The 26,357-nt window shown below is 38.5% G+C and overlaps 1 protein-coding gene across 4 annotated transcripts in view; it reads left to right on the top strand.

The window, feature by feature from the left end:
- BBS9 (Bardet-Biedl syndrome 9) overlaps window positions 1-26,357 on the top strand; it is a 617,615-nt gene that overhangs the window by 501,529 nt on the left and 89,729 nt on the right. For 2 of the 4 annotated variants that reach the window (XM_030932357.1, XM_030932356.1), the window contains 2 exons: window positions 14,950-15,060; window positions 15,276-15,706. In XM_030932357.1, coding sequence (XP_030788217.1) covers window positions 14,950-15,060; window positions 15,276-15,307 — 143 coding nt within the window. In that variant the 3' untranslated portion in view covers window positions 15,308-15,706. Of the gene's footprint in view, window positions 1-14,949; window positions 15,061-15,275; window positions 15,707-26,357 lie in introns of those variants that run through there. The other 2 variants (XM_030932358.1, XM_030932359.1) reach the window with 2 other exon arrangements.

Below are 26,357 nucleotides of genomic sequence, written 5' to 3'. Positions count from 1 at the left end.
AGGGATTTGCTAGAGTGAATGGGTTACATTTTTGGAGAAACAGGATAGAATACAGGAGCTGATTGGTCATTTCCTCAGATTTACTAGCCTATACATTAGTGGCTGTGCTTAGCCCACAATCCTGGAAGGATGTGGTGGAACATTCTTAAATGATGACCTTTTTTTTAAGGCTGTATTTCCTCAAGTTTCATGCATTCCTTTTTAAGTCAACAAGTAAATATTAAGTACCTACTCTTTGCAGAAAAGGAAAAAAATTTAACTCCTTCCCTCTATACGTTTATTTTCCTGTGGGAAGCTGATTTGTTTATCACGCAGGCTGTAGAATCATTTGGAAACTAAAATAGAAAGGGCTTTGCATGTGAACATAATATTTTACTATTTTTTAAAAGGATCCTTAAAATTTCTATGTCTTTAGAGATGAGGTGTGAACTAAATGATTCTTTGTTAAGTGTTATTTCTTAGAGCACTGGTGAGCAGTTGCCACTGAATCCTTCATTAATAATCCCTTCCTTTTCCAGAAGGACTTGCCAACACCCATAAAGTATTCACTGGGAGAATTAAAGTCATATAAAAATAATTGGTGTTTGCTTCCTTCAAGGCATACATTTAAATACATTGCTCTATTTCTCTGTTCCTTGGCTGCCTCCTATGTTTAGTAACACTAGATCAGCAGACTTCCTCTTTCAAGGTTCAGCTGCTGGCCATTTCAATTTCCCATGAGAAAGCAAACCTACCACTGGTTTACCCTTTTATCTTAATGTTTCATCCATTTATGTCATATTATCTTGTGGGTTTGCATTTTTCAGTAGTAATAGCACTGCTGGTAAATAGAAAACAATGAATGTGATTATGTACCCCTGGTCGTCGTTGCCATCATCATCATCATTTGAGCCCTTTAAAAATTCCTATTGTAATCTCAGAGGAGTGGTTATCTATGATAGTAGACTATCCGTGGTTTCATTTTAAAAGGGATGTGTACAGTATTTTCATGTTAATTACTTTTAATGCCTTGGTGACAATTTTGGTGTTCACCACTGAGTTCAACTATGAACATTCCACCACTGGTCTACTTACTCCATCCTCGACTTTTTTACCTGAGCATTTTTTTTAGAAAGTCATATATAAATTCATGCTGTATTCATGGCCTGCATTTTCATGTGTATTTGGCTGTAACTGTAATGACTAATATATATTCGGAGTTAGAACTGAAAATAATAGCTAACATTTACTGAGAGTCTTTCTCTGTGCCAGGCATTGTGATAGGCCCATTACAAGCATCTAATTTAATCCTAATCTCTCAGAAAGCACATGCTATATTTTCTGCATTGAAAGGAAAGGGAATGAAAGCCCAGACTTTGACTTTGCTCAAGACACATGACACTTGCCATGTCATGTCCCCTTTCAGAGTATCCCTTTCTATGATCAATAGTTTAGTTTGCCACTCTGTGTATATTTCTCTTTTCTTTAAAATATGACATTGTTTAATGGGCTGTTAAACAAATACATGGCTAGATAGTAGAGTTGCCTGGGAAGAAGTCCTGAGTGTCTCTTCAGTTTCCTTGTCCTATGTGGAAGGATATGATAAAACAGGCATACTCCAGAGCTGTTGTGTTCTTTTCTCTCTTCTCTCAACCTGTTTCCAAGCCAGTGACCCAGCTGGACTCTCAGTTTCTTAATCACCACCTCGACTCTGTCATTATTAAAAACAACACAATTTGGTCAAGATTATGACTTTTAATTGGGATGTGGAACGAAACTCAAGTTGAAGAAATGTTGCCAGGATCGTTGGGGAATGAATAGCCACTTGATGCAAGAAGGAAAGCTGTGAGGAACACTAGCTCTCTTATTATGTGGTGTCCAGGCAAAGTGGAGTTATGCTCTTACTATTTCATTTCATTTCACTTTTTTGAGAAATTATTATTGCAGAACCATTGGCTTCCTTTCTTTCTCAACTGTAGCTGTAATGTTTTATTTGTGCATGTGTACTTTTGAGAGAGTATTGGTCTCTGAAGAGGGACTTAGAAAAGGAAAATATTTGAAATGGAAATATCTTAAAATTATGTCTCTTTCCAATTGTACATTGGACTTCTTTAGGATTTAGAAACAAAATGGAAATTAAAAATCACAAATACCTTCTTTTCGAACTAGAAAACATTGTACTGTATAGTGAAGAGTTAGTTGAAAGACAGTAGATCTTACATTTCATTGCGGAGTGTTCCAGACATTGATCAGATGGCAAGGAAAAGCAAATATTAACTTTCTTTTCCTCCCCACCTTCTCACAATGGCTGGGCAATACTTTTGTGTTCCTGTTTGGAAGATTTAATGGCCTTGTTAACATGTGTAAAAACACTGTGATTGGAGACTTTAACAAAATAGTGAGTATAGGATTTTTTTGTTTTGTTTTGTTTTTTTAGGTTCCATGTTTATGTTCTTACTGGGTGTGTGTCTTTCCTAGTGCTCTAGGTTAAGAACTAAATGTGTTAGAAAAACAGATGTAATGCAAATAAATAGAAGAGTTCTCATTTCCTTCAGTGAACAGATCTCCAAGTTCCTGAGCAGTAATTTTACAGTACCTTCTTGCCATATCAGAAGGATTTGTGCTGACCCCAGCTGCTTTTCTCTGAGTTTCGTTGTAGCATAACTGATTAACAATCAATAGGGCCAGACAGCAATTTACCTACGTATGGTAGGGAGTCGCAATGCACCAGCATAGTGTAGAGACCGCTCCTGCCAACAATTAATTGGGGGATTCACTTTATGAAGCCCTGTTTACAGACTGACATCTGGAGAAATTCTTAACCTGGATCCATTCCAATCTGTAGGATTTATGGACTGTGCTTGCTTTTTTGTAAAAACTCTTTTTCTGCTTAGTACCTTCTGTTTACATAATTATCAATGGTTGAAAATAGCTATGTTTCTGTAATTTCTTAATTCTCACCACGAAGTGAGCCTAAATTCTAACCAGCAATCCAGCTAAAAGAATACTTGGACACCTATCATTATTCAAGTTGTGGAAACATCTTAATACCAGGAGCACCCTGCTCTCTTAAATCCCGACTCTCTGACTGGAGCCCTTATACCCTAAGGGACTTAGTGTTCAGCCTTTACAGGGGTTTTAAAACTTGTTGAGACACATGTTAGACCTCTTAAAATGTATTAGACTCCCTTTTATTCACACACTTTGTCTCTGCTGTGAGGTGTGAAATGGAAATATTTTCAAACATGGGTACATGCATAGTCTTAAACACACTTTCAGTTCCCACCATGTTGTGGGGATCAAAGTTGGTTATTAGGCAGTGGGACTGAGCTCCATACATTTCAAGGGGCATCCTATTGGACACACACTACAGTGACCTTCACCTGCCCCTCTGCAGCTAACCACTGTTGTCTCTGTCAATGTGGTCAGCATGGTTTCTGCAAAAACAGGGAGAAAGAAAAGTCACGGGATGGACTTACAAGGAACGTAGAAAACCGAATATCATATGTTGGCACTGGAAACCTAAGACTATATAGAAAGGCATTTTCTTCTGCTGGTTCACTGAGTTTGAAATTGTAAAATTATACCTGGTTAAGGGGATTTTGCCTCTACATGACAACACAGTGAAGAGTAGAGTGAAAATAGAAATGAGAGAGAAGTGGACATAAGTCCTCCAGTCTTACCTAGAGAGCAGCAGCAACATTGAATGGTGTCAACCTGATTCACCATGCTGTGTTAAGAGCACAGTAAGTAAAATATTCCATTCCCAAGGGCTTTATTTCCAAGATGTGCTTTGATGAGGTCTATGCCTATTGTATTTATTAATAGTCTCCTATATGTATGTTATTCTGGAAAATGTCTGCTCAGTGAGTGCCTTTGAAAACCCAATTTCATAAGACCACACATCTACAACCATTTGATCTTGGACAAACCTGACAAAAACAAGCAATGGGGAAAGGATTTCCTATTTAATAAATGGTGCTGGGAAAACTGGCTAGCTATATGCAGAAAACTGAAACTGGACCCCTTCCTTATACCTTATACAAAAATTAACTCAAGATGGATTAAAGACTTAAATGTAAAAATCAAAACCATAAACATCCTAGAAGAAAGCCTAGGCAATACCATTCAGAACATAGGCATGGGCAAAGACTTCATGACAAAACTGCCAAAAGCAATTGCAACAAAAGCCAAAATTGACAAATGGGATTTAATTAAACTAAAGAGCTTCTGTGCAGCAAAAGAAACTATCATCAGAGTAGCAGACAGCGTACAGAATGGGAGAAAAGTTTTGCAATCTACCCATCTGACAAACGTCTAATATCCAGAATCTACAAAGAACTTAAATTTATAAGAAAAAAAAAAAAACCCATCAAAAAGTGGGCAAAGGATACGAAGAGACACTTCTCATAAGAAGACATTTATGCAGCCAACAAACATATGAAAAAAAGCTCAACACCACTGATCATTAGAGAAATGCAAATCAAAACCACAATGAGATACCATCTTACGCCAGTCAGAATGGCAATTATTAAAAAGTCAGGAGACAATAGATGCTGGTGAGGCTGTAGAGAAATAGGAACGCTCTTACACTGTTGGTGGGAATGTAAATGAGTTCAACCATTGTGGAAGACAGTGTGGCGAGTCCTTAAGGATCTACAACCACAAATACCATTTGACCCAGAAATCTCATTACTGGGTATATACCCCAAGGAATATAAATCATTCCACTGTAAAGACATACGCACACGTGTATTTATTGTAGCACTATTTACAATAGCAAAGACATGAAACCAACCCAAAGCCCATCAATGATAGACTGGATAAAGAAAATGTGGTACGTATACACCATAGAATACTATGCAGCTATAAAAATGAATGAGATCATGTCCTTTGCAGGGACATGGATAAAGCTGGAAGCCATCATCCTCGGGAAACTAACACAGGAACAGAAAAACCAAACACCACATGTTTTCACTTATAAGTGGGAGTTGAACAATGAGAACACATGGACACAAGGAGGGGAACAACACACACCGGGGCCAGTCATGGGGTTGGGGGAAAGGGGAGGGAGAGCATAAGGACAAATGAGCTAATGCACGTGGAGCTTAAAACCTAGATGGCGGGTTGTTAGGTGCAGCAAATCACCATAGTGCACATATACCTTTGTAACAAACTTGCACATTCTGCACTTGTATCCTGGAACTTAAAGTAAAATTAAAAAAGGAAAAAAAAAAAAACAATTTCACAGAAATGTTGGCTTTCCAAGATGGACCCTGAGCACAGAACAGAAACATACACCCAAATATTTATTTTATATATATATATATATCTCAAGTAAATCAAAGTATTAGTCAAAAAAATTCCCACCATCATAGCTTTACCAGTTGGGTGCTCTTGAGGAAAAGAAAAGTTAAGTCCAAGTGAGTTCAGACTGAGCCCTTTGGTCTGAAGTCCAGTGTGGAAGATGAGAGGTCATGGAGGATGGATCAGAGGAAGTGCAGTCCCACTTTCTCTCCACAACATTTTGCATTTTTTCTCCACTGTAGCCCTTGTGTAGGTCCTTGTCTGTCTTTATCCATGATTCTTCCTCGCTATAACTCCTAGTCTGGTTTACATTTTTCTAGCTGCTAATATGTTTTGTATGATTTACAATTTTGTCATTTACACCTTTTGTAAATCACCTGTAATGTCTTGTGTAGAAGTGCATACACAGAAGGATAAAATATGTTATGATCCATTCTTTCTCCTCCCCTTTGCTTTTCATCCTGTCTCCCTCTCTCCTGCCCATCCCCCTTCCTTCTATTCTTCCATTTTGCCAAAAAGTGTCTAAATACTCAGCCAGTATTGCTATACAAGCATACGGCAGATGTCTGGCTTTTTATAGCTTACATTCTCCTTGGGCTAGAAAAAATATATTTGAAATAACTGGAAAAACTAACAGAGTAGAGAATTATCAGAAAATTTATACATATCTGTGTACCTATGTGCATATATATGAATCATCTCTCTCTCTCTCTCTCTCTCTCACACACACACACACACACACAGAGTGAATAGGCAACGTACAGAATGGGAGTACAAAAATTTTCTCCAGTTCTCTCTCTCTCTCTCTCTGTGTCTCACACACACACACACACACACACACAGAGTAAAATTTCTCCAAATGAATATATTTGTAGAGAGTCTCTGAGTCTGAGGGAAGCTTCAGATTTAAGATAGTGTGATGTTCTTTTCAAAGGGCCCATTCCTCACACTGCACATGAATTATAAACCATTGAAATGAAATCTCAAAAAAAAATGCTTTATCCATCAAGTAAATCATGATCAAAAATATACAAAAATATACACCATGATCACTGGTGTATATTTTTGAGGTTTCTGCTGTTTTTAATTCTTAGTGGCAATTCAGGTCATACAAACAGAAGATTCTTTGGCAAGTCAGAACAAGGTCTGTGGTCATTTGTGATTCTCTAAAAGTGTCTCCTTGTCTGATTCCTCTTATGTATATGAAGAAAACAGAAGAAAAGATTTTCTCTTCTATGAAGGAATGGAACACTCTCATCCAATACCCAGTTTATTACAAAGGTCACTATTGCAAGAAAATAAACCAGCGAAGTCTTCAAATATACCCACAGAACAGCTTGCCAGGCCTCTGGATTTTCTGTGTCATTGAAAGGAAGGACTAGTTAGGACAGCCAACTCACAAGCAAATCCATTAAGATCTTCCTGGATAAAAAAAAAAAAAAAAAAAAAAAAAAAAAAAAAAAAGGTTATTGAGAAAGCCCTAGTGCGATAGGAAGGAGGGGAACCCGCACTAACTCTGGGACATTTGCAGCATCAGTTCCCCTCTCTGAGCCTCTGTCTTGATATGTACTACACGAAAGTCATTAAACCTAAAGCTACAGTTCTGTGATTCCACAAAAATATGGTGCAGAAAGTGCATGTATACAAAAAAAAAAAAAAAATAGAAGGCAGGAGGTGATAAAATGCACAGTGTGCTGAGCGTGATGCTAGGTTTACATGATCTCATGGCATGCTCACAGTCGGCCTCAACATCACCCCCTGTTTAAAGATGGGGCAACTGATGACCTGCCTCGGGTCCTACAGTTAGGTGCAGCTTAGTCCACTACTGTGATAACTTGAACTCCACCATCCAAGACTTAAGCCTTGTGCTTTGCCTTCTGCCCTTCAGGGGCCTCTCCATTCACTGCCCACTTGGCTTCACTTTTGATAGAGGAAAAGAGAAACTCCTGGAGACAATTGTAAAATATTAGAAACTCTAAGAGTTTATGAGAAAAAAAAAACAACCTTCTTTAAGAAATTCCCCAGTGTAATGATAAGAAGAACATCAGACAAATTCCAATAGAAAAGCATCATGCAATATACCTGACTAGTACTCCTCAAAACTGTCAAGGCTATCGAAAACAAAGTCTGAGAAATGATCACAACCAAGAAGAGCCAGAGGAGACGTGACAATGAATGTTATGAAGTATTCTGGATAGCATCCTGAAAAAGACAAAGGATGTTAAGTAAAAATGAAAAAATCTGATGAAACTATGGACTTTAGTTAATAATAATGTATCAATATTGGTTCATTAATTGTAACACATGTACCACACTAATGAAAAATACTAATAAATAGGGGAAGCTGTGCAGAGGATATGTAGCAATTCTCTGTACTATCTGCTAAATTTTTCTGCACATCTGAAACTATTCTAAAAAGTAAAATCTATTAGAGAAAAACTTTTTTTTGTTACCCAACAAGAAAGAACATTTGTCACAGTTGGACAAAAACTATGCTTTTAAACTTATGATAATAACACTAGGATATTCTCGTAGTAATATTTTAAGATAAGACATCTGGCAATGTTAAATGCCTCTAGGAACTTTGAAAATTATGATACTGTATGCAGAGAAGCTTTCTATGATCCTCAAATTAGGCCAGGGTTGCCAAACTACTTATGGCCCACAGGCCAAACCTGGCCCAACACCTGTTTTAGTAAATAAAGTTTTATTGGAACACTGCCAGTGCTCATTCACATTTATGTATTGACTATGACTGCTTTTGCACTATGACAGCAAAATGGAATAGTGGTACCAGAGACCAGATGGCCCACAGACCCTAAAAAATATTTACTATCTGGCCAACCCCCTGGTTTAGGCTATTTGAATTGCAAAGTAGGTTTTGAGGCAAGGAGGCTCAGCTAGGAGGCCTGATTCACCTGGGGTAGAATCAAATTTTGGAACCCAGCAGATCAAGTAGCAGGAGAGATATTACGTAGGGCTTGAGTAAAATAGATTAGCCAACTCCCGAGGTGGCCACCTGGTTAAGGTTATCAGACACTTCTCTATTTGTTGGAGAGCTGTCTTTGGCCCCAGGGATATATTAGTTTGTTTGAAACCTTCCCTGCCAAACCCCCACCTTAGGGACTTTATCTTGACCTGTTTACCCTACTCTTCTTTTGGTGTTCCTGACTTTGGCCTGAAAATAGTCAGGACTTAGTCGTGTTTCAATGTGCCAGGCACTATGCACATTCATCTCTCTCCCTTATGAAGCAGAGCTATGTTAGTCTCTTAGAAGATGCAGAAACTGAGACTGATTTTAGTGAAATAACTTGCTCAAGAAGGTCACTTAACTTGTCAACGTGGAGCCATGAATCCAGACTTCAAAGCATAACCTTAACCTCCCTATACCATCCCCTCTGTCAGTGCTAGAACCGGCTTGCGCTAGCTGGTGAGAACCAACTGCTGAATTTTTAGAAATGTTGTGAGTCCGTTGTTAAATACATAGGCATTCTTAAAAATTGCATAAACTTACACTGAAATAAATTATATAAAAACAATGACAATACAAACTCAAAACTTTTCCTTCCTAGTTATTTTACTATGTTTTACTATTATGTATTCTCTTGAGGTTATTTACGTCTACGAAATCTGTATGGTGAAAACACTAGATAATAGTGTGCTACTACACATCTCTGCCAAGCTGTACATTTGGTGATGTCATTCTGGTTATTTGAAATTGGCCATAGTGGGAGTATTCATCCCGCAGAGATGAGTAAACACTATAGATTAGCACTTTCCTCTTTTTTCCTGGAAAGCCAGCTGTTCTACATTTACCAGCATACCACGGCTTACCTTGCATTCCAATTTTGGTCTCCGGCATTCTAGATGACAGTCACGTTTGTTTCTGCTTCACTTCCTATCTTAACCTTTGAACTCTACCTCTTCCAGTTAACTCTACAATAGCAACCTGCAGAGAGGGCCTAAGCTCCTTGTGTTGTTGTTTTTTGTTTGTTTTTCTGACAATGGATAGAAATATCTTAGTGTAATTCACCTGCTGATAAAATATGTACCACTTTTTGAGGAGGAAGTGCAGCCATTTTATAATTTGCTTTTGAATATGGAAACAGGTTAGAGGATAGCTTGAAACCCCTAAAAATCCTAGAGTTGTGTTATCTTTATAAATATAGGGCAAACTCCTATTTGTTCAAAGTTTTAAGTGAGATTTTCTACTTAAATACATTTTTGGCTGGCTAATGATTGCTATTTGTATGAATATGTTATCAATGTGGAAAAGTCAAATTCTTACAGCAAAGTTTAGTTAACACAAAAGGCCATATACATAATTTGATTGTCAGCAGTTCAGTCATAGGCCCCATAATAAAGTGCCTCAAACGCATCCTTTTTAATATCCATTGATGTAGTCTCCAATTTATTAACAGTTTTGTTCTTATAAACAGTTTTCTTCCAAATGGTTCTATGCTGATTGTTCAAAATTCATTATACATGCTTCATATTATGTAATTTCACATGAGTTAGGTTTCCAGATTAGTCCAGAAAAGTTTTTAAAGCGATAACTTAATTGTAATAGGGCTCTATAATAAAACTATTATGTGTAACAGCAACACTCCATTGTGGAAATGCATCTAGATTTCTGACTCAAGATGCCAGCTTCCCTTAATTATATTCCACCCAGCAGTGGTGAGGGGAACCTAGACATCCTGCGTTGGTGGGAGGGGGAGATTGTTCTGAACACCATGACCACTAGAGAGAGAGCTGCCACATCTAGTCACTAGATGTATGACTAGAAAGAAGGAACATAGGTCGTGAAAGCCCATTTTGTTGCCACAAGGAGTTTGCTGGTATTTGAACCTTAGATAAATAGGAATTTGCTGTATTATTATTTTTAACCCTAATTCTACATATCACATTTATTAAGTTAGACCATATCTTATAGTTAGTGCTACTCAAAGTATGGCTGAAAGACTGGCATCTGTCTGCAAACTTTTTGTTACCTGACATTCACAAAGTGTTGAGAAACTTTTGTAGCAATTGAAAGGGTGTTTTTACAACTGTTGAACCTAATTCTAAAAGGTGAAAGCGGATGTCTTATTCATTTGATTTTTCTACTAGTTTTTTTTTATTCATTTCTGTTACATTTTACAAAAGTATTGGTTTAGATAGATTGGAAATTTGAAAAGCAAGTTTTTTTTTAGAAGCATCACTGTAATATATGGAGAACTGGGTTGCAGTGGTGTAGAAACTTGTGTAAGCCTTAGCAAATAACATAATCTCTTGGTTTTATTTAATAAATTGAAACTTTCTAGCAGGCCTGACTCTGCATAGCTAAGTCAGAGATGCAAGAAATGTAAACTTTGTATTTTCTTTAATAACAAGAGGGTAGGGAATTCAGTCCCCGTTATTAATGCCCACCCTTGCCACACCCCACTGCATCCAGGGAGGCTTATACATGGGGCTCAGAAAATGAGGACACAGTAGCTACTACCCACAGCCTCATTGCCTGAGCCATCAGTGGAGTCAACTCCAGGGCTCCCTGTGGCTAAGGCTGGGGCTTCTGGTGCCCACTCCTTCTGCGTCCCATGCCTCCATCTCTGGGTGATGTCTTGTTACCTTGGGCTGTGGGCTGCTGCCTCTGAGCCATCCCAGGTACCAGTTGTGTCTCACTCTCTCAGTTCCATCTCTTCAGGGAGCCCTGGCTATGGAAAACCAAAGCTAGAAAGAAAAGTATTTCCAGGCTACTTTTATTAATGGGGCCCCCATTACAAACTTTCCTGGAGGCGAGGGGGCACAAAATGGCCTAGGGTAACATTGTAGGATAAGGGGGCAGGGGGAGGGCCAATAGAAGAAAAGCACACATTGCTATCAATACATTTACCCTTGCGAAATGAGGGCACCGAGGCCTTTGTGACAGCGTTATTTGAGGATGGTGTGAGTTACTGTACTGAAAATGCAAGGTAGAGTGCTCAGCACACAGTAGGTCCATGGGATTTGAAGTCTCTTACCCTCCTTGAGGTGAGACGCTTGCTTGATTTTCAGGCCAGAAGCCTGCCGTTCTGCTTGTCCTTGCCTGCGGGCTCATTTGTGTCACACTTGCCATTGTGTTTGGATGACTTCCTCCAACTGCAGCTTTTCTTCCCCTTCTCCTTTTATGAGATGGACTCTAAGCCAAGGGTGCTCCATCTGGCATCCATGGAACCCAGGCTTCATTTCCATGGGTGACCTCAGAGAGTTTCAGTTTGTTTGGAAGTTTTATATTTTATCTATATTCTTTTATTTGCTTGCCCTTAAATTTTTAACAAGTATATATTTTTTCCTAGGAAAAGTATCAGATATACTCATCTGTTGTTTCTTAACAGATGTTAATTTAGTAGGTGTTGGGATGGGGCCTGAGATTCTGCATTTCTGACAGGCTCCCAGGTGATTCCTGTTCAGCTGGTGTGATGATCTCATTACATGAGCAAGGCCAAAGAGGCCTTCTGAATTTGTGGATTTGCCTCCCATTGCCCATTAACCCATGAGCTACCATTTTCCTTTTGTGAGATACGCAGTCATCAGAAGCAGCATCTGAAATCCTTATGATTACATGTTTCCATGCCATAGCCGCTTGATCTCCCAGTGTCTTGACCTCTGCGTGCACGTCATCCTAGTTAAGCATGGGTGAAAGCATAAGTAATTGCACACCAGGGACTATTACCATCCCGTTCACCTCCAGCTATGGAGCACCTAGTGCTTACAGATGGGTGGCCAGTCTAACTTCAAAATTCCATGGTGAAGACCTACTTTTTACTATAGAACTACTCCCAGTATCAGTGATTTTCTCAAGAGGACAGAGCCTGGGGCAAGGACTAAAGTGATGGCTGTTTGAGAACACAAACCCAGGGAAGGGAGGGTGGGGACAAAGGGCAGCAACCAAGGGAATATATGAGGTCATGTAGAGTGGTGCTGCCTGCATCTGGGAGTGCCTCTTTCCAGGAGCCATGAAGATGGTGAGCAGGTACAGCTACGCAGCACACAGCCTTTTTTTGGAGTCCTGCAAAAGAGAACTAATCATCTAGCATATTCCTGGTTGGTGAGGGCCCAGGGAGAATTCTCTGCTCAGCTTCGGCTTCTTTTCTTTTCCTATGATACACTCGCTGGGCAGGATGCCAGAGCCCACCACCATTGTTCTTTCCAAGCTGGAAGTGGCAGACACTCTGGGTGTGCAGTTGGACAGTCCGGCTACAGGAGGCATCCGAAGAAAGGGGGTGGCGCCAGGCACGGTGGCTCATGCCTGTAATCCCAGCACTTTGGGAGGCTGAGGCAAGCGGATCATCTGAGGTTGGAAGTTCGAGACCAACCTGACCAACATGGAGAAACCCCATCTCTACTAAAAGTACAAAATTAGCCAGGCCTGGTGGCGCATGCCTGTAATCCCAGCTACCCAGGAGGCTGAGGCAGGATGATTGCTTGAACCCGGGAGACGGAGGTTGCGGTGAGCCAAGTTCATGCCATTGCACTCCAGCCTGGGCAACAAGAGTGAAACTCCACCTCAAAAAAACAAAAAAAAAAAAAAGAAAGAAAGAAAGAAAGGTGTGGGTGACATTCCCAGGGCAAGTGGCTGGTCAGCCCCTGCTGTGGGTGGAAGTCTAAGGAGGTGCATGCAATCTGTGCCCACTATAGCACCTGAGGGTTAGAGCACCAGGGCAGGGCACCTTGCCATCTCTGTATGCAGGACAAGGCAAAGAGAAGAGAGGAGATTACATTCATTGTTGATAATCTATAGCAACTGGCTTTTCCTTTTGAGCCCACAGGATAGATAACTAGGAAATCTTCTATTTCTGTTTTGTCAAAATACTGAGTCAGCTGGAATGAAAGGGACACTAATTTATCAGTGGAGACCTGCCTCTCCCCAAGCACGTGGCAGCTTTTTAACTGCTCATCAAACTCGCTCTCATCTGTTGGCTCGTCTCTTCCTCCCTCCTGGAGTTGTCTTGTGTGTGAAAGCAGCTGCATGAGTACAGCATTCCTGGCCTCCCTTGCCTCCCTCTGTCTCAGGGATGGAGAAGTGACTTTTCTGCCTTTTTTTTTTTTCCCCAGGGTTCTATTCAGCAGGGAGCACATCCCTTCTTTCTGCGCTTCCCTGTCATTAGTCTTCCAGGTCTTCCCCCAGCCGCTGCCACCACCACGTATATCCTTTGCCTTTTTACTCAGTTGGATGAGTGTAAAAAAGGAGAGGAAAGGAACTGGCTTTTGGGGCCTCTCCAAAGGTCTCAGCCCCACCATGTGACCAGACTGGAGCTCTGTGACATTGGCAAATTACTGAATCTCATGAAACCTCAGTTTTCTTATAAAATGAGAATAATAACAATAATATCTATTTCATGGTATAGTGTGTAGGAATTAAATGAGATAATATGGGCAGGATTTCTAGCCCTTAGAAAGTACTCAATAATGATAGTTCTGGTTACTGTGATCTACAGGCTTTGGAGAGATTAAAAATAAGCCTGGTTCTCCTTCTGGGTAAGGCCCTTGTCATTTTCAGGTATGACTGGGCAAGTTCCATTGCATTGATGGATAATTCTAATGTTTTCTATTCAGGGAATCTTGGAGGATAGCTCTAATTCTTATTTTATGAGTGTGGAAATGCATTTCTGTCATTTCCCTTAGCACTGATTTCTGTTTCAGAGTTGATGCAGAGGCGTGGATAGTAAGGTGTGTTTTCCTTGAAACCTGGGATCTTGCCACTTCCGTCTCATTTGAATGATGTGGTTTTGAAATCAGTGCTGCTGATACCCTCTCTTTCCTCAGAATGTTGTGAGCTTCATACACCCCCTCATATATAAAACCAAACTTGAGTGCTGAGGCTTTGGACTCTGTGTGTGAGAAGCCTCAGAAAAAGAAATCACACTTCATTAACAAGAAGAATGGCTTTGGAAAAAATCATGTACAGTATACAACATGTTAGTACATTTCCAGGAAATGATGGCAAATCAGTCAAATCGAGTTGCAGATGTAGTCAGGAAATTCTCTCATGATTGTGAGTTTCCCATACAAGATTTTGGTGGATAAAGTCAAATGAGTTATACCCAGTACTTCAAAAGCACAACAGTGCCAGCTCATCCTCAAGTCACCTTTGGATTGAAATCATGACTTTGCTGTTGAATTATGAAGTGTTTGTGTCTGTGCTGTAAGGTGTTGGGATTCAGGAGTAGAATCAAATTCCAGAGAAATGCCACCACAACCACCGTACCAGAACACCAGCAACCTTTCTCTTTGCTCAGGGAAGCCTTCTTTTCCTCATGGTTCATGTGCTTTGTCTCTTTTATAGTTTCTGATGCTCTGGTATTAAAGGGAATTCCTGCTGAGGGGCCTTTATATTCTGGATATCACATATGCTATAGGTTTTGTCCTTTCTGACTTTAAAAAGGATAAATTTAAAGACAATACTGTTGCTGCTGTTGCCAAGTCATAATCAGTATAATATGTCTTTAGGGGCAGTAACTCATTCCCAGTATTCTCACCAAAAAGAAACATTTAAGGTTATTCTTTTCAGGCCACTCCTGAAGACTGTTGTCACGTCATTTGTTATCTTTATGATCAGTGTGTTCCTAAACTGTGCTTGCTGTGTAGAGAGGCAGATTTTCTTACACATTGCTTAAAATACTGTTTGTGTTTTTCCACTAGGTGGTTGTACTACAATCCCAGAGTCAGACCTTGAAGAAAGATCGGTAGAACAAGACTCTACAGAACTGTTTACCAACCACAGACATCTCACTGCAGAGACACCCAGGCCTGGTAAGAGAATGGGTGGGCTTCACAAGCATTAAGTCGGAAGCAGTGACAGTCTGGTCAGTTTTTGTCATACCAGAGAGTGTTCCACAAAGCTGCTTGTTTTCCAATTTCTTCATTCTTCCCATTAGCACTGGTGCAGCTGAATTTGATCTTTTGTGTATTCCTGTCATTATTTAGACCTTTTCTCTCTCTTTCTCTCTTACTTTCTTTTTTTCCAGAAGTTTCACCCCTCCAAGGAGTCTCGGAATAATCCAGGTAGAGTTGTTTGGTTGAGAGGAACATGCCCATCTCAAGGCTGAACCCATGTGAACCTCATGCCAAGCACAGATATAGGGCTGGCTCAGGTGCTTCCTAAAGCTTACCTTCCTGGAGATGACACTGCATAGAGAAGGGGGTTGGGACTTTCTACTTCACTAGGAGGACTTGTAACACCATGGGGGATGTCAGCTGAAATTTGTCTTGTTTTGCCAGGAAAGGAAGTAGTTGCCTTTGGTCATCCGTGTGCTAATAGAATACAGTGAGATGACATAGTTTTGGGATAGATTTTATAATGCAAAGATTCAGACCCAAAATAATTTGATACCCCATTTTTTCACAGAATTCTTATATAGTAAATGTATCAAGTTTAATAAAGCATCTCATTGTCAAACAATATCTTGGATTTTATTTATAATTAGAGGGATTTATGAGTGATTGCTCTACATTATTTCTTCAAAGGAAAAGAATTGAAAACTTTGCTACTCCCTGGTAAGACTTGAATGTGATTATTTTATAAATAAAAGAACCACTATGAAACTTTCATATGATTTGTTCTATTAAGCTAAACATGGAAGAAGGTAAGTTTTCTAGTATTGTATGAAAATGTTTAAATATTTTCAGGAAGCTAGTACATTAACATCCCCTTTTCATTACCCCGTTGGGTGACACCAATCCAGGTTATTAAAGGATTCACACTTTATTACAGTTAAAATTTAAGGGTTTTTTGTGTAAGAAATGAAAGAAACTTTGCCAGTTTCAAGTTTGAATTACAGTTGTGAGACTAACTTATTTAATTAAAAATATGCCTTTGCCAGTTTTGGAATGCCTCTCACTGCAAAGGGGAAAGTTGTTCATGGTTCTTCTACATGTGAAATGTCAGAAAAAAGAAAAAAAACTGCAGAAGATATATTATTATTTGTAGCATCCTCTTTTAAGAGATGCAGATATATTATCAAAATAACATCATTATGATCATTTATAGCCATGACATGGGCATAAAATTTTACTGAAATTATAGTTTTCTCTTTAAGTCCTTTATGTGAAAAAGCAAACATATCAGTGAAATACAGAAACAATTATAGAGTTGGTTCTGAAGGAGCAACAGAAGGCTGTGTGGATTCTATTGGATGCCGTCTTCTCAATGGCCTTGTGATTTATGCAGTGTTGAATTCGCTGGCATTATTTTTCTATTTTAGCAGCTGAACTATGGAAGCTATGTGGACATCACATACATTAAGGGTTTTGTTGCTTTGGACTGGAAAAGATGTAACTTATGGTACAGCTCAACTGCCAAGGCCTAATCAGAGTAAGATGCCTGTTAGAATAACAACATTCCCCAGTGCTTAATGTCTGGAAATGTGGGGAAAACATGGCAGACACCTTACTTCCCAGGTTTGCCATCATTTCATTTTCATTGTAAACTCAGACCCCAACCCTTCACTTTAAGGCTTATTTTGAGTAAATTATCTCCTTATCCCTATACCAAGAGCCACATTTGAGGTCCTCTTGGAATAAGTGGACAAGGCATCATGGACTGTACTTTTAGCCCCATTTTCTGACCCTTTATTGTATTCTTCTTATTTTTGTCTTTTCATTTTGCTTCAACATTTACTGCATTCTCTCTTGTTGTGTCTCTCTTATATGGCCCTTAAATAATTTCTATAATGGAATTGGGAAATGAATACAGTCACGCTGTTTCCTCTTAAGATTCTCCTAATCACCTTTCTTGGCAGTCATCTTCCCCTCTTTAGAATCCCTGGAGAACTCTGTGCCTCTCTGCATACCTCTCTCTTACTTATTGTATTTCAGAAGTCATGTTTTCCTTTCCTGGTAGGATAGATTTGCAGGCTCCTTAGACATAACCGTTCTTGGATTCTTTTTGCTGTTTGTAAATATTTGTTATATCAACAGGTCAACTAATCTCCTAAAAGTAGTCAACAAGTCATAGAGAAATGGAGAAGCCAGTGATTTAGAACATTGACTGTGGTCTAACCGTCCTAATTTAGTATTTCAGCTGATGCTGAGAGGAAGCTGATGTGACTGTCCTACTATTTTTTCTTAAATTTGGCTTTAAAGAGAGATTTGAATCTTAAAAGTTCAATGCTTAATGGTTTTGTTCATGAGTACTTGAGTAACATTGATTTAAACACAGGATTCAGGTTTTAAATAAGATGAATAAAAATTCTAATACAGGCCGGGCGCGGTGGCTCAAGCCTGTAATCCCAGCACTTTGGGAGGCTGAGACGGGCGGATCACGAGGTCAGGAGATCAAGACCATCCTGGCTAACACGGTGAAACCCCGTCTCTACTAAAAAATACAAAAAACTAGCCAGGCGAGGTGGCGGCGCCTGTAGTCCCAGCTACCCGGGAGGCTGAGGCAGGCGAATGGCATGAACCCGGAAGGCGGAGCTTGCAGCGAGCTGAGATCTGGCCACAGCACTCCAGCCTGGCTGACAGAGCGAGACTCTGTCTCAAAAAAAAAAAAAAAAAAAAAAAAAAAAAATTCTAATACAACATTAGTTACAAAAATGAGCATTTATTTAGAATAAGAAAAGAATAACAAGTCACATTTGTAAAAAGCTGATAATCACCATAGAGATCACAAAATCCATACAAATATAATATTTATATTAACTACTTGATATACTTTGTTAATACTTCTGCATTTTCTCGCACACATTTCTTACTTCATTATCAATAATTCATAATTTCATCTTGTATACAGTGAATTAAAAGGTAATTTTTTCTCTGAAATTGTTGATCAGACTGTTTTTAAAAAATCACTGATAGTTTGCAAAAGCTTCTTTCAGTTTTACAACTCGTCATTTGTAATGTCAGGCAGGTTTTTAGGGTTATTATCGGGGCATTTTAATTTTTTCTTATGCAATGATACATTTTAAATAGCCATGGAATTGACAACTCCCTTTTTTTTAAGATCATTTCAACTTTTATTTTAAATTCAGGGGGTACACATGCAAGTTTCTTACCTGGGTATATTGGGTGGTGCTGAGGTTTGGGGTACAATTGATTCCATTACCCAGGTACTAAGCATAGTACCCCAAGAGCTGTTTTTTAACCCTTGGCCCCTCTCTCCACCTCTTGTAATCCCCGGTGTCTATTGTCGTTATCTTCATGTCCATGAGTACCCATTGTTCAGTTCTCACTTATAAGTGAGAACATGTGGTATTTGGTTTTCAGTTCTGGCATTAATTTGCTTAGGATAATGGCCTCTAGCTGCATTCATGTTGCCGCAAAGAACATGATCTTTTTTATAACTGCATAGTATTCTGTGGTGTATATGTACCACATTTTCTTTATTCAGTCCACCACTGATGGGCACCTAGGTTGATTCCGTGTCTTTGCTATTGTGAATAGTGCTGCAATGATCATATAAGTACCTATGCCTTTTGGTCGGATTATTTATTTTCTTTTGGATATATACTCAGTAGTGGGATGACTAGGTGGAATGGTAGTTTTAAGTTCTTTGAGAAATCTCCAAACTGCTGTCTACAGTGGCTGAACTAATTTACATTTCCAGCAAAAGTGTACAAGCATTTCCTTTTTCCTGCAGCCTTGCCAGCTGTTGTTTTTTGACTTGTTCATAATAGCCATTCTGACTGGTGTGAGATGGTGTCTCATTGTGACTTCAATTTGCATTTCTCTGATGAGTATTGATGTTGAACATCTTTTCGTGTTTGTTGAATGCTTGTCTGTTCGTGTCTTTTGCACATTTTTAAATGGGATTATTTATTTTTCGCTTGTTTATTTGTTTAGGCTCCTTATAGATTCTGGATATTAGACCTTTGTTGGGTGCATAGTTTTCACATATTTTCTCCTATTCAATGGATTGTCTTTTTACTCTGTTGATAGTGTCTTTTACGATACAGAAGCTCTTTAGTTTAATTAGGTCCTACTTATCGATTTTTGTTTTTGTTGCATTTGCTTTTGAGGACTTACTCATAAGTTATTTCCCAAAACCAATGTCCAGAATGATTTTCGTAGGTTTTCTTCCAGTATTCTTATAGCTTGAGGTCTTATATTTAAATCTTTTATCCATTTTGAGTTAATTTTTGTATATAATGAAATATAGGGGTCCAGTTTTATTTTTCTGCCTATGACTAGTTATATATTCTAGCACCATTTATTGAATAGGGATCCCTTTCCCCATTGCTTATTTTTGTTGACTTTGTTGAGGATCAAATGGCTGTAGGCATGTGACTTTATTGCTGGGTTCACTATTCTGTTCCATGGTCTTTGTGGAAATTGACAACTCATTAGCCAGTTTATCATCAAAATCCTCATTGAAATGATCTTCATTACCACTAGTATTTTATCTCAAATCAGCAAGAGGATATTTAGATATGTTTTGAATATGTTCATGTGATTTACTCTTCTTCATTAGCTAGATTATTAGACAATCCAAAAGTCTGCTTATTCTCTTTCAAATGTATCATCTCATCTTAATGAGTTAATTTTGGTATGATTTGAAAATGTTTTTGTTATAATTTGCTTGTTGATAGAATAACTTTTATCCATTTTATATAGGAGTTAGTTGGGAAAAAATTATTTTATGATGAGTTTGTAATTGTGTACTCTGAATTATCAAATATATTCTTAACAGGCAAGACATTCTCCTTTGACTTGGGGTTCGTGAAACTGGAATCTTATCGCTTCTGCTTTTACATGTCTGATGGTCAGAACATCAGATTTCGTATGTTTCAAATCATATTTTATCTCCAACAAATTTATGCTTCTGGTGCCAGGCTGCACAGAACATGCTTATCTAGTGATACAGCGTTTTGCTCCACACCTTCCTCTTATGACACTAGCTAAGTGAGAGCAGTGGGTGGTAATGATATTCCTGGAAACCATTCTTCCAGCAGAACAGCTCTCAGTAATTTAACATATACAGAGTTGTCTGTAAGCCACATAAATATATCTAATTAACCCAAGTTAAATGTCTTCCCAACTCAACTTCCCCTTAGCCAGATTGTCAAGGCCACCACCCTTCCAATGCCTGCTACAAGGGGAAGACAGGCAGAAGAGACAATAGTTTTCACCAATCATCATTAAAATATCTTTTTCAAATTGTACAAAAACATATGAGCATATACCTGGGCATGGAAGTGCCCTGAAGTTAAAGCCTGATTAGCATCACAGTAAATCTATTTATAACAGGAGTGAGCGAGCGAACGAGAGAGAGAGAGAGAATAGAAACTACACTTTAAATTATTGGTTTGTTAATTTCCTCCATGGTTGAAATAACTCCAAAATATGTTTGGGATGGGAGTATGAGTGTGGAGGGTGGAAAGGGCAGGTTTTGTAAGTGTCTTAGTTCTGTACTGCTCTAACAGAATACCACAGACTAGGTAATTTATAAAGAACAGAAATTAATTTCTTAGCATTCTGGAAGCTGGGAAGTCTAAGATCAAGGCACCAGAAGGTTTGATATCTGGTAAGGGCCCAACTCCCACTTCCAAGATGGCACCTTGCATCCTCCAGAGGCAGGAAGAAATGCTGTTCCTCACATGGCAGAAGAGCCAAGAGAGGGCAAGAGAGAAGGAGGAAGTAGGAGGCCAAATTCAACTTTTGATAATGAACCCACTTTCAAGATAATGACATTAATCTCTTCATGAGGGCAGAGCCCCCATGGCCTCATCACCTCTTAACAGTCTCACCTCTAAATACTGTTACAATGGCAATTAAATTTTGACATAACTTTTGGAGGGAACAAACATTCAAACCATAGCAGTAAGGAGGTATTTAAAATTCCCTTAAATATACTATAGGTCTCCTCAAGTATGCCAGTGTGAGCCTTGACCTAGCTTGGGGCTCAAATGTAAGTACACTTACTTTTCATTTTTAGTAATTAATCGTTCTCTGAGAAATGTCAGCAAACCTTTATGGACTAGCAAAATGGCAATTCTCTGTTCGGTGTCCTTGGTTTTGTGGAGAGATGTTTCACCTTATACATTCAGGGACAGTTCTACTAATGCTTATTTCTTAGCAGCCACTCCATGAGTTGTCCTAAAGGGGACTGAGTCAGTTTTGTATCTCAACTGGCTGAAGGGTCGATTTTAGATAAAAAGTTAACAGCAAGCTATCAAATTTAAGAGGGCCCAGCCGCTTCTTTGGCTCCAGGATTATCTGATTGGAGAGAATGAGGAGGTTTAAAGTGCTATTAACTTCACGAAATTCTGTTTAACAGGCTACAGTAATCATGTTTGTTCCATCTGGTACAAGTTCCAGAAAGAGAAGTTCATGATGTCACCTGTGAACTCTCATTTCTATGTGCCAGGCTTCCCAAAAGAACATTAAGATCATCTGAATATGAAGAACAGTTGGAACTAAATTCTTTTATGTAAACAAAAAAATCTAGAAACTTTATTTTCTCGGTTAGAACAGAGTACTGATTAAGCCCAGACACAAGTCCCTTACCACTTTGTGAAATTTAGATCTATAATATTCACCAAATCCTTTAATATTATCTCTGTATTTAAGTGAACTGTTTTCTTATTTATTTGATGATGAAAATTAGGAAATTCCTTTAGATCTCTTGTCATAAGTAAGGAAACTGAAGCTTTTATTTCACTAAGTCTTTTGGAATAAAATTTAAGTAGTTACTCATTCCTTGGGGGAAAGTATGGTGTGTAATACTCATCTTTCACACTCAGCAGCTCACAAAAATGAAAAAAAGCAATCAACAAGTAATTCTGAAAGAAAACATTAAACATTCTCCAGACTTGAATCACATGAGAATTGATAGAGGATGAGAAATGGGATTTATTTTCAACGTTTCCCCAAAACGTCAATAACAAATCATAAAACACATACACACATACACATATACTTCACATTCCCTACTTCTAAAACCAATGCCATCTGGATCTGGTCCTCCCTTTCCATTTCAGTAACTGATGTACTTTTCCCCAGGCTCCTGTCCAATTTCATCACCTCCTCTGATGCCTGGTTGTCTTTGTCCTTCATTTGAGTCCTTCCCATCATTTGCATGTACCTCATTGGTCCCTACAGTGGCACTGGCCTATGTCATCTCTCCCTTATCTTCTATTGTGTAGTCTATTCCTTCATCCCATCAAAGATCATCTGCTAGGAGTCTTGTTTGCCTGATTATCCCAGTACCTCTTCCGGATGTTTTTCCAAGCTTTACTCATCTCCGTCTGGTCAGGGTTCATTCTATTTTTAGACAGCCACTCAAAGTCCACTTCTTTAAGGAGACAATATGATATAGAGAAAAGACCTTATGACTAGGAATCAGGTGGTCTCAATTTTAGGCCTGGTCCTCTTGAAAAGGTGCTTTCTGATCTGTGTCAGTCACTTAGCCTCTCTTCAACTCATTTTTATATGCACTAAATAGAGATCTATTCATTCAACAACAAAATTAAATGTTTTCAGACATTGTACTGGGAACTGTGGCTCCAAAGAACAATAAAACATGGATCTTGTCCTTAAAGAACTTTCAGTTCAGTGGGGGAACAGAGAAGAAAATGGACAGTTGCAATACAAGATGACAAAAACTCAACTTTAGAAGAAAGTAATTAGGAAAGGGAGCTAGAAGATGTAGTTTAGCATCTCCAAGCTCTTATTTTTTTCATTTGCAAAGTGGGGAGCTTGTCCCACCTGTGGCACCATCCTCAAAATATTGTTCTGGTAATCAAAGAAAAGGGCTTCAAATACTTGAAAGACCCCTAAAATGTAAGACTGTTGTTCCTTAGTGGTTGGAAGAGCAATTGTGAATTCTCCTTGATTACTATCTTTTATAACCATGAAATTCCCGTAGTGCTCTTTTACTTATTACTTCAAAATTTGTATATTTTCACTTCTCCATAATGTTGTGGAGAATGTATACTGTGGTACAGGGTTTTTTTCAGACTGGCTATACATCAGGATGGCTTGGATAAGAGTTGGCAGGCCGTGAGGGGAGGGTTGGAATTGAAAATATGACTTGTATACATCCCATTTAGTGTAGTGCCACACAGAAAAATAATACCTTGTATTAAGTGACAAAAACCTCATTAACTTAAGTGGATATTTTTTGATCCTCACAACAAACTCACTATGTTTGCAACATACATGTAAAAAAATAAAAAAATAATAAAATAATAATTAGCATCCCAAGTCACAGATGGAAAAGTGTAGGATCAGAGTATATACTATTCCCTTAAAGTGGCCCAGCAATGAAAAACGTAGGTGACCTGGCCAAGAAGCCAAGGCTTCTCATTCCCAGTCCAGGGTTCATTATATTACAGAGAAAGACATATCATGAATAACACCAAGGCTTGGACTTCTACCATTACTCCAGTTGACGAATACATTAGTATAGAGTAAAGTGTTTCTCAGGCTTTGAAGACTTATGTCCTAATTTAAGAAGGAACAACCATACACTCTTTCTGCATGGCCGGCTGTATGCCATGACTAAATCTACCAGTTGACACAACTGAATGCTGGGAAAATACAGTAAATATGCCTTTTTATGATATGCTGAACTGTCATGAAAAGCATGAAAGCAGAAATCCTGAGAGGTCAGCCTGTGCCAAACCAGCTTTCACATTGATAGTTTCTGCTAAATTCTGTGTTGAACAACTTTATGCCAGTAAATACAAAAACTTCAATGAAATGGTTATTCTTTTTAAAATACAGTTTTAAATTGACTAAACAAGTAAGTGAAAACTTGAATAATCCTGTAACAATTAAAAATATCAGAAGTTAACCTTGCCACAAAAAAATGCAATAACGTGACAGATGACTTTACAGGTGAATTCTGCTGACATTTTGCCTTATGGTTCCCATTACCCACCCTCTTTATATTGTAGTTTCTTGTATATTGTATCTACATACATTTTTAAAATTCCGTCTCGACTTACCTGGTCCCAGATATAAGGAGCTTGGAAAATGTCAGTCTGTCCTAACAAGGGAAAACCTGAAAAAACCAGTAACACTTCTTATCTGTCAGAGAAATGAGGTCAGAGGGCAAACCACTGCCCTGTGGTTTGGAGAAAAATACAGGTGCATACAGAGAATCACAAGTTATTGCAGCAGAAACCCATGAGCAGAAACCTCCATGGGAACTAGTATCAGGGCAAGAAAACCTGAAGTATAGTTAGCTAACTCCTGGAGGCCCAGAGTGGACGGGTCTGAGAGTTAAAAACTCCAGGAGACCCAGTCATAAGGGAGCCTCCACACTTGCATGAGTTTTTTCTTCAGGAGCTTGACCATGTTCTCAAGTGAATATTTAAGGAAAATCCTTTCGTGTTTCCAACAGTGGGAGAGGAAATCAAACCATTTTGGAATATGCCGGAGTCTTCTTAACAAGGCTTTCCTTCAAGTGAAACTATTTTCCAGAGCATAAACTACTGGAGTTTTAACAGAGCCTAACCAACTTGAAAGACGAGAAATACCTGATGTCAGTCCACACAGTCAATTCTGTTTGACCGAAGGAGTGGAGGTGGGGAGCTGAGGACTTGTGAAGTTTGCAGTTCAGATGCAGGCTGACTACAACACTGACACCTAATCATAGGACTACAGAATGCCTTCTGTGCCCTCCCCTGTCCCACAACCTTACCATCACATTACTAAATGCCTATTTACCATGGTTCTTTTTACCTAGTACATCATATCCAGCTGCCAAGAAAAACTTACAAGGCATACGAAATGGTCAAAAATGCAATTTGAAAAGACATTTCAAGCATCAGAACCAGAGTCAGATATGGCGTAGGATTATCAGAATGGAAATTTAAAACAACTCTAGTATACTAAGGATTCTGCACTGGATCAGATAAACAGCATGCAAGAACAAATGGGCAATGTAAACAGAGTGATGAAAATTCTAAGAAAGAATTAAGAAGAAATGCTAGAGATCACTGTAAAAGAAATGAAGATACTTTTGATGGGCTCATTGGTAGACTGGACATGGCTGAGGAAAAAATTTCAGAGCTTGAGGATATGTTAATAGAAACTTCCCAAACAGAAAACCAAAGAAAAAAAACTGGACCAAATATCCAAGATGTGTTAGACATCTACAGAGATGTAACTTACACATAATGGGAATACCAGAAAGAGAAAAGAAACAAATATTTGAGACAATAATGACTGAGAATGTTTTCAAATTAATGTCAGGCACCAAATCACAGAGCCAGGAAGTTCAGAGAACATCAAAGTGGGTAAATACTAAAAATCCACACATAGATATATGAGTTTCAAACTGCAGAAAATCAGAGCTAAAGGAAATTCTTGAAAGAGGCTAGAGGGGGAAAACCCTACCTATTAAGGAGAAAAGAATCCTATCCACTTCTCGGAAACTAAGCAGGAAGAGTGGATGGAGTAAAGTATTTAGTGCTGAAAGAAAAACTCACTAGCCTAGAACTCTGCACCCTGCAAAATGCTCCTTCAAAAATGAAAGGGAAATAAAGACTTTCTCAGACAAACAAAACTGAGGGAATTTGTTGTCAGCAGACCAGCCTTGCAAGAAATGTTAAAAGAAGTGATTCAGAGAAAAGGCAAATAATATAGGTTAGAAATTTGGAACTACATAAAGAAGCACATCAGAGAAAGAGTAAGTGAAAGTAAAATAAAAATTTGTATCTTTCTTAGTTTTGATTTATCTAACAGATAATGGCTTCTTCAAAATAATAAACAATGTATTTAAAATATATATATGTATAAGTGAAATGAAATATATATTGAATATATATATATACACACATAGTGAAATGAATGACAATCATGATACAAGAAATGGAATGGAAGAATTAGGATTATTTTGTTGTTATAAGGTATTTGCACTGCCTATGAAAAAGTATAGTGTTATTTGAAAGTGGACTTGGATTAGTTGTAAATGTATATTGTAGATATACTACAGCAACCACTAAAAAGTTACATGTATGTTATATAACTTTATATAATATATGTATAAAGAAAGGATAGAGAATGGAATCATATAAAACACTCAATGAAACCTCAAAAGGAAGAAAAAGAGTGAAAGAGAGAAATAGGAACAAAAACAGGGGTGAGGCAAGAAATAGAAA

The sequence above is a fragment of the Rhinopithecus roxellana genome, chromosome 6, assembly GCF_007565055.1.
Source record: "Rhinopithecus roxellana isolate Shanxi Qingling chromosome 6, ASM756505v1, whole genome shotgun sequence".
Lineage (NCBI taxonomy): Eukaryota > Metazoa > Chordata > Mammalia > Primates > Cercopithecidae > Rhinopithecus > Rhinopithecus roxellana.
Note: the sequence above shows the minus strand (reverse complement) of the source record. Positions and strands in the feature narration are given on the sequence as shown.